Source organism: Giraffa tippelskirchi, chromosome 10, assembly GCF_054371585.1.
Source record: "Giraffa tippelskirchi isolate mGirTip1 chromosome 10, T2T-mGirTip1v1.2.pri, whole genome shotgun sequence".
Lineage (NCBI taxonomy): Eukaryota > Metazoa > Chordata > Mammalia > Artiodactyla > Giraffidae > Giraffa > Giraffa tippelskirchi.
Window position 1 is genome coordinate 149,546,609 of NC_137284.1, and position 15,203 is coordinate 149,561,811.

General features: G+C 44.8%; 1 protein-coding gene across 18 annotated transcripts in view; it reads right to left on the reverse strand.

The window, feature by feature from the left end:
* LOC145523707 (uncharacterized) overlaps window positions 1-15,203 on the reverse strand; it is a 67,633-nt gene that overhangs the window by 17,419 nt on the left and 35,011 nt on the right. For 7 of the 18 annotated variants that reach the window (XR_014066858.1, XR_014066856.1, XM_081534456.1 and 4 more), the window contains 2 exons: window positions 9,797-9,865; window positions 1,659-1,856 (listed from right to left, as the gene is read on the reverse strand). Coding sequence is in view for 12 of the 18 variants with exons in the window: in XM_081534456.1 (XP_081390582.1) it covers window positions 1,659-1,856 (198 nt within the window). In the remaining 6 variants the exon portion in view is untranslated. Of the gene's footprint in view, window positions 1-1,658; window positions 1,857-6,280; window positions 6,334-7,876; window positions 8,277-9,118; window positions 9,365-9,796; window positions 9,866-15,203 lie in introns of those variants that run through there. The other 11 variants (XR_014066857.1, XR_014066854.1, XM_081534461.1 and 8 more) reach the window with 5 other exon arrangements.

The following is a 15,203-nucleotide window of genomic DNA, read 5'->3' on the forward strand; positions in this document are numbered from 1 at the left end:
CTCAGTGGTGACTGTGAGATCTCTTAGCTTTTTAAAAACACAGCATGTCTGGGTCCTGTCTCTCTGATTCTTTTCCTCATTTTCTTGTGCTTTATTGTAAATACTTCCTAGATGCTATGTTTTTTTACAAATTGAAGGTTTGTGTAACCCTTTGTTAATCATGTCTATTAGTGCCATGCTTCTTTTTACCTCCCAGATTCTGACTAAACAGATTAGGAATGAGTCCTGAGCATATATATATCTATACACATATACATATAATATTTTATATTTTATTTTATGCTTCATTTATTATATTATACTTTATATTATATTTTATTGATTTATATATTTATGAAAGTGAAGGTATTAGTTGCTGAGTCATATCCGACTCTTTGCAACCCCATGGACTATAGCCCACTAGGCTCCTCTGTCCATGGGATTCTTCAGGCAAGAATACTGGGGTGGGTAGACATTCTCTTCTCCAGGGGAACTTCCCAACACAGGATCAAACCTAGGTCTCCCACATTGCAGGCAGATTCTTTACTGTCTGAGCCCCCAGGGAAGCCCATATATGTTTATAAATATTTTATGTTTTACACTCATATATATGTTCCAGAGTTCATTCTGTTACACAGCCAGGGCAAAGAAGTAGGGAATTAAATTTCAAGTAATGATGTTTTGTCACATTTTCCAACTTCAACACTTTGTTCAAAACACTCTGAATGCTTCCCAAGCTAAGTCTACCTGATTCTGGGCACAAATAGTGACATGGGTCTTGGTAAATTAGCATTGGTGATTAACACACAAACAATGAAAACTGTCATATGGGAGGTTTTTGTCTCTAACCCAAATGACATCCAATTTTGGCTTTTCTGAGTACTGTTTGAGGACACTATAATAGCTAGCTTTTCTGAAAGAAACTTGATTCTAAGTAAAAATGATCAGATATGAGCTGATGGGAAATTCTGACTCATAAACTAACCATAGGAAAAAAGCCTCTAACCAAATAAAGGAGATAACAAAGGAAGCAGAAGAAGGCAGATCGAAAGAATCTGCTCGCATTTTCATGGATAATTTAGCAGGTAGCAAGTCTTGGGAGATAAGAAAAAAAGCCTGTGATTCCTAAACTGGGACTCTTGCCCTGTGAAGTCAGTAAAATATGGACTTAAATAAGGTAGGTAGGTTGGAGAAGAAAATGGCAACCCACTCCAGTATTCTTGCCTGGGAAATCTCATGGACAGAGGAGCTTGGCAGACTACAGGCCATGAGATCACAAAGAGTCGGACACGACTGAGTGACTAAATAACAGCAAAGGTAGGTAAGGTAGGAGGGTACTGGGATAGGAATCTGTCTCAATTTTTTTTTTTTCCAATGAGCTCCTGAAAGCCCAAGACAAATGGGTCTTGATGAAAAATGGAGACAGCCAGCAACCAGATCCTCTCATCATTTGCATTTCAAGCCTCTAACTTGTGGTCACGTGAAAGCAAATGAAGAAAAATTGGCAATAACCATTAACTGAAAAGAAAAAACATAATTATACTGAGTCAGGATCAGACAGTTGCAGAGAAGGTACCAGTTCTTCAGGCAGAAATCTGAACACCAGAGCCAAAGAGGATGGTGACAGTGAACACAGATGCGATGGATAAAGACACAACCAGGTTTAAAATTGTCTTCACCTTGGTGATCTCTGCAATAGAGTGCATCATTGGCATCGCTGGGAATGGCTTCATCACCGTCATCCACGGGGCCGAGTGGGTAAGAGGCAAAAGACTCCCCATTGGTGACTGCATTCTGCTCATGCTGAGTTTTTCCAGGCTCTTGCTACAGATTTGGATGATGCTAGAAAACACGTACAGTCTGCTGTTCTGGGTCATCTACAATGAAAAAAGAGTATACATACTTTTCAAAACCATCATCATGTTTCTGAACTACTCCAACCTCTGGCTTGCTGCCTGGCTCAATATCTTCTATTGTGTCAGAATTGCAAGCTTTACTCACACGTGTTTCTCCGTGATGAAGAGGAAGGTCATGGGGCTGATGCCTGGGCTTGTGAGGCTGTCCTTGTTTTTCTCCTTTTGCTCCAGCTTTCCCTTCTCTAAAGGTATCTTCAATGTGTACGTGAACAATTCCATCCCCGTCCCCTCCTCCAACTCCACTAAGAAGGTGTACTTCTCCGAAACCAATATGGGCAATTTGGTTACCACCCTTTACCTGGGGATCTTCATCCCTCTGATCATGTTTATGCTGGCGGCCACCCTGCTGATCATCTCTCTCAAAAGACACACCTTCCACATGAAAAGCAACGCCACTGGCTCCAGGGACCCCAGCATGGAGGCTCACCTGGGGGCTATTAGAGCCATCAGCTACTTTCTCATTTTCTACATTCTCAATGCAGTTGCTCTGTTTCTTTCCATATCCAACATTTTTGCTGCCAACAGCTCCTGGAATATTTTGTGCAAAATCATCATGGCTGCCTACCCTGCTGGCCACTCAGTGCTACTGATCTTGGGCAACCCTGGGCTGAAAAGGGCATGGAAGCGGTTTCAGCACCAAATTCATCTCTACTTGTAAGAGCAAGCCCACAGGGGACCACAGAAAGTGACCCAATCAAGCTCTGCCTTCTCCTCTCCTTGACCTCTCTCCCCATCCACCTTTTCTTCCCTAATCTGCTCCGCTCTTCTCAGGTAACTGGATTCATTCATGAATGTGAAGCTGAATTTTTTTACTTGAGATTCTAAGTAGAAGTAGCTAAACCACTCTAAGATGGATTTATGAAAGCTCCTGAATCTATGGTCGTCTGAATCCTGTCCTTAGCTCTTCTCTACTTCCTCCCCCACTGAACCTTAAGGAGAGGGTGACCAGACATTTCTGTTTGCCTGGGACGAGCTCTGTTTGTGCCTGTGGGCATTTTTCATCCTTTAATTCCCAAGGATAGCTTGGTCTGGATGAAAAATTATACGGTCACCCTACTTAAGGAACCCCCCTGACCTACAGTCAAGAAAAAGGAAGGCTAGTAACAAGCACGGTGGGCATCTCAAGGGGTAGAAGGGACATCTGAATGACCACAGATAAAGGGGATCCAGGAGAGAAAATCTGTCCCAAATTTTCAAGTGGTGCAGAAGTTTCAAGGAAAATGAAGACTGAAGAAAAAGGCTTTGGACTTGGCTGAAAGAAGGTTGGGCTTCCCTGGTGGCTCAGTGGTAAAGAATCCTCCTGCCAATATAAGAGATGTGGGTTCGATCCCTGGGTCAGGAAGACCCCCTGGAGAAGGAAATGGCAACCCACTCCAGTATTCTTGCCTGGGAAAATCCCATGGACAGAGGAGTCTGGTGGGCTATAGCCCATGGGGTCGCAGAAGAGTCAGACACAGCTGAACAACTAAACAACAACAAAAGGTTAAGGATCGGCTGGCACTCAGATCACAGGAGTTTCCAGAGACGATGCGACGATGAAAACAGTGAGGCATTTTGTAAAGCCCAGTCTTTACAGGAGGCTGGTGGAGGTAAAGATGAAGCAGAGGGAAGCAGATGGGCAGTGGTGGCTGGTCAACTGGATGCTCTACGTTTCTAAATGATGAGGGACAACGCGAGAAGAAAGGAAAAGAAGAACACGGTAAAAAGAGTGATGTGAGCAGGAAGTAGAAAATAGAGAGAGGCCAGACTGGAGGGTCATCTCTTTTGCTTCCCTCCTGGGTCTGTGACAATACAGGCAGCACGGATGCCTCTGGCTTTACCAGTTCTGGGTCACCTGGCAGAACTAGCAGGGTGGGGCAGGGTATCTAGCAGAGGCTGCTGGATACGGAAACACTACTTACTGCTCACTGTCACTCTCCAGAATGAGACCCTCAGCAGAGCCTCAGAAGGCTGATCACAGAATAAGACAGCCCTCCTCCCAGATATCTTGGAACCAGAAGTTAGGAGATTGGGTTTTCTTATATTGGGTATTTTTAAAATTAGAATTACTAAGGTAACTGGGGAAAAAATGCTACTGATCATATCAATCTTAAGAGGCTAAGTGAAAATGTGAGGTCATCGGCAAATGCTAAATTCTGAGTTCCTGGACCTTTGAGCACTTTTTTCAGAGAGACCCTTACCTCCTAAGTGACAAAAAAAATCACACACACACACACATTCACTCACATTCATCCCTTTATAGTTCAAGTAGCTTGGTACTTACTCAACTGGAAAGGAAAATGTTTATAGAAAACACACTCTTTTGATAGCTTTCCTCAGTGAAATTTATTTAAAACTGTTTAAGGTTGGCATGACAGTTATCGTAAAAAAAAAAAAATAGATTTTGAGGTTTCATTTCAATGCCTAAAGAAAAGAGAAATATACATTTTTTCCAAATAATACAAGCACTCATATCTACTGAAAAACAGAAAATGGATTCAAAGTCATCATGTCATTAATATGAACACTGCCAAGAAAATAAACTGTATAATCCCTCTCTGTGCTTATTTATGAAGAAATAGTATCTCATTTGCAAAAGCCAAAGGAGGCAGAGAGCTAACAAGAGCTTTAAGGATGATGACATCCTTATCAATACTGTATGTTGCCCTACTTTAACCAGATCAGGTTCTCTCCTCACCACGCCTCCCTCCCTCCCCTTTTTTTTCCTGCTTTCTGTAGAATGCACCTAAAGTTCCACAATGGGCCAAACTACCCTGTCTTCGAATTTGCTGGCTTTGGACAGAAACTAGATGGGATCCACTTTGCAAACTCTGTGCAACACCCCTGTCCCCTGGGAACAGTTGAAAGTTATGGCAGGAAGGGTTTCTTTACCCACAAAGTCACCGCCCACATTATCCGCCATGTGGAGCAGTCTCTACTGAACAAGAGACCAGAAAGCATAAGGTAACAAGTCTTGAGATGAGCGAGGTGGAGCTGAAACCAAGGGCAGAAATCAGAAGCCATCAGGGAAGGTCAGGAAGAGACACTGCCAGAGAAGGGGGCCCTCCACCCAAAGTCCCCGTGGAGAGAAGCATACTCCTTACAGGAAGATGGAGAACGGAAATTTCTTACATACTCAGAAAGGTGGGTTTGTGGGAAGAGGTAGGATAAACAAAGTGGGGAGCCGGTCCTCAGTATGTAAAAGCTGGGGGGCTCTCTGGACCCCTTCTCTGGACCGAGAGGCACTGCCTTTTACAGGTGACATGATGGTTGTGGGGGAAACGGCCATTTCAAGCGTGCTCTTCAGGAAGGTCACAGGTTACTGGCAATTAGAAGTTTCTAAGAGGGAAGATGGACGCATTCTGGAGCCAGGGACGTGACCCAGATGGCCCAGGCAGGGCAGACTCAGGGAAGAAAACAGCACTGCCGAGGTGAGGGTAGAGAACAGAGCCGCAAGCACTTGGGGAGGGAAGGTGTGAAGGTGCTGAGTTCGGAAGGCAAACTTGGCCAGACTCCTTGGGAGAAGCCCTCTACTGACAACTCCTGCCCGGGCCTCCAGAAAGTGTTCCCACAAACCAGGGAGCAAAACGTCTTCAAGAGCTTTCTAGAGGAACTTCCTGGGTGAGACCCTTCCCATGGTGCGGTGTGGGATGGTAGGGGTGCTCTGTCTGCAGAGCTAGCCTGTCAACCAGCCTCACTGAGGGGAAACGGGTTGTTTTTAAGTTTTTGGTTTGTTTCTCATTTGGTTTTCCTCCTTGCTTTTAGTAAAGGGTCTAAATGTTCTACCCTCGCTCAGTTGCGTCAGGAGAAAATAAGAGAAAAGTGGTTTTGAAGTTACTCCAAAGCGAAACAGAACCAGTAATCCCCTGGGTTGGATTTGGTGCGGGTGTGGCAGAAGCAGTCACAGCGATTCCAAGGAAGGAAACAGACTCATAGGCTTAAGAGAAGCTACTATGACTGGGTGTGGGGGGAGGAATGGTTAGGGACTGACAGTACACACCGCTCCATTTAAAACGGACCCCCCCAGTGACCTACTGTATAGCACTGGGAACTCGGCTCAGTACTATGTAGCAACCTAAATGGGAAACAAATTTGAAAAAGAACAGCTACATGTATGTGTGTAACAGAACCACTTTGCTGTACACTTGAAACTGACACAACATCGTAAATCAGCGATACTCCAATAGAAAACAGAGTTTTAAAAAATAACCAAAATAAAATACTTTTTAAAAAAGGAAACAGCCATAAAATAAAACATTTTTAAAAAAGAATCCCAAGGTGGAACATTCACGGAAAAATCTCACCTCAGCAGCTGCACCCCTCTCCCAAGTCCCACCTTCCTCTCTCCTACCCTGTGGTCCCCAGTCAACATGACTTAAGCTTGGGGTCCTGGCTCGGCTACTTACAGGTGTGTGACTCAGGCGTGTTACTGCGTGTCTCTGAACCTCAGTTTCTATATCTGTAAAATGGGAATAACAATAAGAATATCTACCGCCTAGGATTTTCTGTCTCAGCCTCAGAAATGAGTGAGAGAAAACACCGGCCCAGAGTAAGCTCTCAGGGACCATTGGCTGTTCGTTGTCTAAAGGTGAGGGATGGGAGGCTGAGAGGCAGGGTGTTGGAGGATGAGGACACTCAGAGAGGGCCAGACGTGAAAAGGCCACAGCTCAGACTGAGCCGGATGCACACAGAGGACCAGTCCTGAACCAGGGACTCCGGCAGAACACAGCTTAATCTGTAGCAGCTCACCCGCCCCAGTGGGGAGGGAGGAAGAGGGGGTACCCTGAAGTGTCCAGCTCCTGCACCCACTCTTGACAACACCAGAAAGACTACAGACTAGCCCCTTGGCAGTGATTCAGGCCTCTGTTGGGAACAAAGCAGGGCACTGGGGCAGGGGTCAGCAAACCCTCGGTGGAGCCACACAGTAACTATCTGAAACTCTGTGGGCCCTGTCACAAGCCCTCCAGGTTCTCCTGCAGCACAAAACCCACCAGAGGCAACATGCATGGCTGTCCTCCAGCAACATTTGACATACTGGCACTGAGATATGAATTTCACATAATTTTTCACATGTCAGGAAATAGTCTCTTGATGTTTTTCAACCATTTAAACATGCAAAAAGCATTCTTGGCTCATGAGCTCTACAAAAACAGGTGGTGGGTTGGATTTGACCTCCCAAATCCCAGTTTGCCAGCCATGCACTTAGCACTTTCTCCAACCCAAGGGGGCAGCGAAACCCACCACCAAACTCCACTTATCTTCACTGTAAACCAGAGACACTCGTCATGACAACTTTTGCCATGGCTCGAACACGGCAACTTTCCGAATATTTTTGCCACTTCCAATTTCTCCAGCTTTCATCCACCACTTTGCAATCCCTAAAACACAACCCTTTAATCGTTTGTGAAAAACAAAGACTCATCTAACGCACTGGTCCCGCCTCCCCCACCACTTCCCCCATCACCAGGATGCTGTTAAGGACAGACATACAGGCCCCAAGTGAGTTTTTATCTAAAGCTCTGAGAGGGACCTCCCTGAAGCTATTCAATCGATAACAAGGAGTAAAGGCTGGCAGACAGGTTCCTACAGAGTCCCTGGGAATGTTGTGGAGGCTATGTCTCCGACTCTGAAATGATCACACTCCTACAAACTCCCGCTGTCAGATCGGACACTTGGCTGCCTTTCTCTTCATGGATCTGATCCAGGGGCAGCATTTACATCTCTGCATTCTTTCAGATGGTAGGTAACTGGCTGGTTTATTATACTGTGGCAGGAGAGGCCTAGCGTCTGTGTGGCACCGGAGAAGGACCTGGAAGATCCTTGGTGTCAAAGATCTAGACTTGAGTCTCCACTCGGGTGATCTTTGGAAAGTCACTAAACTTTTCTCAGCCTCACTTTCCCTGCCCAGGAAACAGAGATGATGGGAATATTCACTTCAAGGAGTTGTTTGGAGGTTCAGAGGAAATAATACATGTGTGCATAATAAACCAGAAACTTCCATATGAAGGTAAATGCATTTATTCATTCAACAAAAGTGTACTGTGTATGGGCTACTCCCTGAACTGGATGCTGAGAACTCAAAAGGTTAAGGCAACAAAACTTTCACCTCCCTGAGTTCAGAGCCTGGGAAAGAACAACTCGTTAAACAACTCGAAAACACTTCAGGGGAGGTCTGTGTACTGCGGGGTCAGCGCTGTGCCTCAAACTGCAAAGGTTCATAATTAAAACCCCTTCTCTACAAAATATTACAAGTCCTGATCTTCCTGATTATATCCTTCTGGGCTGGAGAGAGAGGAACTCAGAATAGAACGCTTATCTCTCAGTCTTACTGGCCAGTTAGGAAAGATCAGGGCAGAGAGATGAAATGTCCCGCTGAGCATCCTTGGAGATCCCCATCAGCGCCTAAGGATGTAAAACACAGGGGTCCTGTTACCTGCGGCCCTCCCTAGGGAAAGCTGCTGTTTGCATTTCTCTCCCCCAGAGCCCTCAGAGACTGCAAATAAATCCCTGGTTTATTCAAACCAGATGCTACAATATATCATGGTTGGTAGCCCGGAGTGCACCTGGGACCCTAAGTGACAGAAACACTTCACAGAGAGAGGATGGCAATTCGACTCTCAGGAAAGACAGGAGACCTCACCAGATCTGGTTTGGCTTCTAATCTCGTCTCACTTAGAGGAACGGGCCCTCAATTCACATTCTACTCATCAACACAGTGAGAAACATGTGCTTGCCTATGGATTCAAAGGCCTGGAAAGATGCCTTGTAAAACTCAGACAAGCCATGTGGAGGGCTCATCTGTACAGGGGCCTGCAGCCACCCTCCAGCACTTCCTCCTAGCCATGATTTGGCTTCCCAAGGGAGAACATAGTATCTGTCAGGAGATTGGTGTGGGGGTGTGGGCGAGGAAGCTGGACTCTGGATCCTTTGTTGAGGTTGGAGACAGAAGGAACCGTGGCTTAACTCCTACCCTCACCTGCTCACTCCCTGCCTGCCACCTCTGATCACCTGCCCTAGCAGGGGACCTATCCCAGGCTCCCCACCCCACCTGTGTTAGTCACTCAGTTCAGTTCAGTCGCTCAGTCGTGTCCGACTCTTTGCGACCCCATGAATTGCAGCATGCCAGGCCTCTCTGTCCATCACCAACTCCCGGAGTCTACCCAGACCCATGTCCATCGAGTCGGTGATGCCATCCAACCATCTCATCCTCTGTCGTCCCCTTCTCCTCCCGCCCCCAATCCTACCCAGCATTAGGGTCTTTTCCAATGAGTCAACTCTTCGCATGAGGTGGCCAAAGTATTGGAGTTTCAGCTTCAACATCTGACCTTCCAATGAACACCCAGGATTGATCTCTTTTAGGATGGATTGATTGGATCTCCTTGCAGTCCAAGGGACTCTCAAGAGTCTTCTCCAACACCACAGTTCAAAAGCATCAATTCTGTGGCGCTCAGCTTTCTTCACCGTCCAACTCTCACATCCATACATGACCACTGGAAAAACCATAGCCTTGGCTAGACGGACTTTTGTTGGCAAAGTAATGTCTCTGCTTTTAAATATGCTATCTAGGTTGGCCATAACCTTCCTTCCAAGGAGTAAGCGTCTTTTAATTTCATGGCTGCAATCACCATCAGCAGTGATTTTGGAGCCCAAAAAAATAAAGTCTGACACTGTTTCCACTGTTTCCCCATCTATTTCCCATGAAGTGATGGGACCAGATGCCATGTCGTGTCCTATTCTTTGCGACCCTATGGACTACCGTCCGCCAGGCTCCTCTGTCTGTGGAATTCTCCAGGCAAGAATACTGGAGTGGGTTGCCATTCCCTTCTCCAGGGGATCTTCTTGACCCAAGAATCGAACTTGGTTCTCCTGCATTGCAGACAGATTCTTTACCATCTGAGCCACCATGGAAGCCCTCACCCTACCTGAGATGGTTCTTATAGGCAGCAGCATCAGGAAGTAGGACTGGGTGAAGTCCTCTGTGCTCGTGGAGGCTGTGGAGACAGCAACAGAAAGGAGATAAAGTCACAGGTAAGCTCTGGCCACAGAGAGATTTGAGGTACAAGAAAGGAAAGGCCATGTGATCCAGTGGGTCTCTGGTTGAGCAGATGATGGAACAATGCTCCAGGGAATCAGTACCCAGACAGCTTGGTGGATGAAGCTCCAAGCTCAAGCTGCAAACAGACAGTTAGATCTACTCTCCACACTGCCTGAGGCAGCCTGCTGACAAAGGAAAACCAGCTTCAGTCATGTTGAAAGACTAACTCATCTATCTCTTACCTAAAACCTTGGGCCAGGACCTCCATCACATCACAGCAGAATGAAGGCTAAGCGTACGCCATCCATCAGTTAATTATGGTGAGGAAGATGAGCAAGGAGGCTAAAATGATTTGCTCTGGAGTGTGTTCAGTTACCCGTGCCTTTATGTTTTTTGTGGGTTTTTTTTTTTTTTTGCCTTTATGTTTTATAATGTTTATTTTTGACTAAGATTTGTTCAGCTTTATGTGAGATTTAGGTTAATGAACAAAAATTGAATATCTCCAAATACTGCAAGCTATGGTTTTAACCTTTAGGTGAACTAATCAAATTGTTAATAACTAAAACAGCTTTGCCTCTGCAGTTTACCTTATCATGAATTATTTAACTAATTTCTGTATCTGTATCTTAACATCACTTCATGGGAAATAGATGGGGAAACAGTGGAAACAGTGTCAGACTTTATTTTTTTGGGCTCCAAAATCACTGCTGATGGTGATTGCAGCCATGAAATTAAAAGACGCTTACTCCTTGGAAGGAAGGTTATGGCCAACCTAGATAGCATATTTAAAAGCAGAGACATTACTTTGCCAACAAAAGTCCGTCTAGCCAAGGCTATGGTTTTTCCAGTGGTCATGTATGGATGTGAGAGTTGGACGGTGAAGAAAGCTGAGCGCCACAGAATTGATGCTTTTGAACTGTGGTGTTGGAGAAGACTCTTGAGAGTCCCTTGGACTGCAAGGAGATCCAATCAATCCATCCTAAAAGAGATCAATCCTGGGTGTTCATTGGAAGGTCAGATGTTGAAGCTGAAACTCCAATACTTTGGCCACCTCATGCGAAGAGTTGACTCATTGGAAAAGACCCTAATGCTGGGTAGGATTGGGGGCGGGAGGAAAAGGGGACGACAGAGGATGAGATGGTTGGATGGCATCACCGACTCGATGGACATGGGTCTGGGTAGACTCTGGGAGTTGGTGATGGACAGAGAGGCCTGGCATGCTGCAATTCATGGGGTCGCAAAGAGTCGGACACGACTGAGCGACTGAACTGAACTGAACTGAACTGAAATATTGAAAACTACTAATACAGTTTAATGTTTTGGCACTGATTGTATTCATTGTACCTGATGGCTGAAATTTTTGTTTTGTTTTATTTCTAAGGCTAAGTAGTAGCTGAAGAAAGTGTGTGGCAACTCCTGACCTGAAGAGGTCATTCCACAAAGTCAAACCCTACGGCCTGAGTCTCCTTCCTCTGGGGTCCCCCGTGGCACAGGGCTTTGTGACCACCCCCTCTTTTAAAATTCCCCATCCTTGACTTTAGATCTGTTCAGCTGCCTGGTTTTTCTCTGGTTTCCTTATCCAACAAGCGCCCTTTAAACACAGAGCTCGTCACCATTTGTGCTCTTCATCTGCTACCATCACTAAAGTGACCAACCAGGCAGGTTTCAAAGCTGAACTTCCCATATCTCAGAAAAACCTTCGAATCTAGGCAAACCAGGGCAGTTGGTCACCCTAGCACCACCCAAATGACCAAGGCTATATTCAGATTTCAATTGCAGTCATGATATTCTCTCCTGTTCCCTTCCTTTACAAGCAGATATACACACACTTGAACTTCACAGGCACCTGCTGAAAAGCCTCCTGTTACTATAGGTCTTCAGACTGGCATCCAAAGCCCTGCACACTGCCTCTCAGGCCCACCTTTTCTGACAGATCTTGCTGCTTTACTTTTTTTCAGTCTACAGAATATAATCACCTACAGGGCCTAAAGGCTTGGTTCTCTTGTTAAACTTCAATTATGGAAAATTTCCAACATACAGAAAAGAGGAGAAACAGTACAAAGATCCTCTGTGTATCACAGCCTCAAGTGCTACCAACATTTTGCCAGTACTGTCTATTGAAGTACTTGAATAGGGTTACTCTATGACTTGGAGAAGGCAATGGCAACCCACTCCAGTACTCTTGCCTGGAAAATCCCATGGATGGAGGAGCCTAGTAGGCTGTAGTCCATGGGGTCGCTGAGAGTCGCACACGACTGAGCGACTTCACTTTCACTCTATGACTCAGATGTTTCTAGTAGCCTTAGCCCAAACGATTGTGTGGGTTCTAACGTAGGCAACTGTAGCAACTCTTGTGTCATTTCCCCTAAATGCCATGGCCATTCTCAGTCTGTGTTTTGATTGCCTTCAAATTGCCATTCGTGTGTTTGTCCTATGAATTCTGGCTCTTCCAGTTCTACTTTGCCAGTGTCAACAATGATCGAGCAGGCCCTGCTGCACTCCGCTTCCGTTGCGTGCATGCTCAGTGCTCCAGTCGTGATCAATTCTTTTTGACCCTGTGGACTGTTGCTCACCAGGCTCCTCTGTCCATGGGATTCTACAGGCAAGAACACTGAAGTGGATTGCCATGCCCTGCTCCAGGGGATCTTCCATATCCAGGGATCAAACCCGTGTCTCCTTGCAGGCAGATTCTTTACCCACTGAGCCATCTGGGAAGACAGAAATTAGCCAAGTCCCTCTAAAAATGGTTCTGCTTATTTTTCCTGATTCCTCTGTCTCTTTGGCCATTTGTAATGAGTGCTCAGCCACACAGACCCTGCAACTGTTCTGTTTTCTCATTAAGCAGTTGGGTAATTTCACATTATTCTTTATTTTAAGGAGTTCTTCATTAGCCCTAAACTACCTGTTTCTGTTCTCATATAAAAAAATCAAAAAGGAAAATCTTAAGATCCCTTTGTCCATTTTTTTCTCTCAAAACTAGCCTTTAATTACTTTCCAAATCTCTTTTCCAGCTTTCCTAAAGAAAGCTTAGGACTGTATCTCTGAATTCTCAGACATTCTCCCTCAGGGTATACTGGTAAAGTTGTCCTCTGGAAAAGAAAGGGAGGAAGGAAGGACGGGATATTAGGAGGAAGGGAAAGAGGGAGGGAAGAAAGGAGACAAAGAAAAGAAATCCCTATGTGTAGAATTGTTTTTATTTGCATTGTGCAAATTCACCCATGAATTTCATGATGAAATATGAACTAACAAGGAGATGTCACTGGACCGAAAGTGGGGGGAAGAGATGCACACCATCCATGCCCTCTTGCTGTAGGAATCAACTACAACTGCATACTCTGTCTTCTCGGGCAAAATAGAAGAAAGATTGAACTTAATGATTCCAGAGATACACAACCCAGATTTCAACACAGTACTAGTTCTGTAGATTTCAACACAGTACTAGTTCTGTGACCTTGGGCAAGTTGCTTAATTCCTGGGAGGCTCGATTTCCTCATCTTTAAACTAGAGGTAATAAACATCTCTGTCTCATGGGGTTCCTGATGTAACGCGCAAAATTCTTAGAATAGTGCCTTGCATACCTTAGCCACTGTAACGCGTTTCACGTTATCATTCGGGACTGAAAATCAACTGGTGTTATATAGGCTTACTGCCACTAGGTGGCACCCTCCTCACTTTTGCAGCACAAACCCTTTCTGCAGCGTTATTTGCTATTCGATATGCAAGAAGTCATTAATTCAATCATAAGAAAGAACTGACATTTTCCCCTCTTTCATCTCCCAGTTTAAGCTTCATATTTTCCTTTGAAAATCCATTAGGAATCCAGTTAGTGATCCTTGATTGCAGCCATCTGTAAAACTCCAGACAGAAGTTATTTTCAATCTTATAAGAAATAAAACCAAAGTCACAGTAGTTCCTGTTAGAGAAGGGTCAGCCCCCTGATACTTGCTTTCCTCGTCTCTCTCCTCTCATTCAAAAGAAAAGATGGCTTCAAATGTGACTCCATTTATCACATCACTCGATTCCCTGAAACAATCTCCCAGAAAGGAGACTGACCTAAATCACTTGAACAATAGTTCACTTCTACAAATATTTACTGAGCTACTGTATATGTGAGATACTATGCCAAGCAGTAACAATATAAGGTGAATAAGAACTATATAGAAAGGAACTTACCTATCACAAATTTACTAAATCTTTTTAGAAATAAAATATTAATTTTTAATCAACCCAACAACTTACTTTAAAAACTTACATAGAAGAACAACAGCATCTATGGTGGCACTAGTGGTAAAGGATCCACCTGCCAAAGCAGGAGACGTAAGAGACATGGTTTCAATCTCTGGGTCAGAAAGATCCCCTGGAGGAGGGCATGGCAACCCACTCCAGTATTCTTGTCTGGAGAATCCCATGGACAGAGGAGCTTGGTGGGCTACAGTCCATGGGGTCACAAAGAGTCAAACATGACTGAGTGAGCACTAGACAATAAGGCATACTAACCTCTCCCAGATATGAAAACATGCTAAGTTACAGTTAGACTAATAAAACAGAAAGATGAGCATGAAACTGCACGCATTTATCCATCGGAACTTAAGATATGATAAAATGTGAACCACATATAAGTGGGCAAAGGATAGATTATTCATTAAATGATCCTGCAGATGAGGCTCACTGTTTGGAAGAAAATAAAGTTGGCTTCCTTCCTCTTATTTTATACAAAGGTATCCAAATGGATAAAAGACCTAAATATGGAAGGTAAAATTACAAAATCATAGAAGAAAACACAGAACAATTTTGTGACTAACGGGTGGGCCAAAAGCTCAAAAATTGGTTGGAGTTCCATTCAATGAAAGACACAGATGATGGTCAAGGAGAAGACGTTCACAATATAACAGACCACTAGCTAGATTATACGAGGAAAACCAGGGTACACACACACACACACACACACTCAGAGGCAGAGGAAACTCAAGTGGATATCAGGAGAGGTCCTCACTCTCATTTATAACCAGAAATGTCCAACAATAATATACTATTCTGCACTCATCAGCATGGACCCAAATCACCAAATGTTGGTGAGGAAGTGAAGAAAGGAAAGCTTGGTGCCGCCAGCTGGAGTGTGAAGCTGTACCATCATCCTGGAGAGCAATCTGTCAGGACTTGGTAAAATAAAAGATTCACATATGCTTTGGCTCAGAGTCGCACTCCTGAGGACGTTCCCAAGAGAAACTGTAGCGCAAAACCAGGGGGACAGAGATGAGGATGTTCCTCACGGCACGGTTTATGGAGGTAGGACT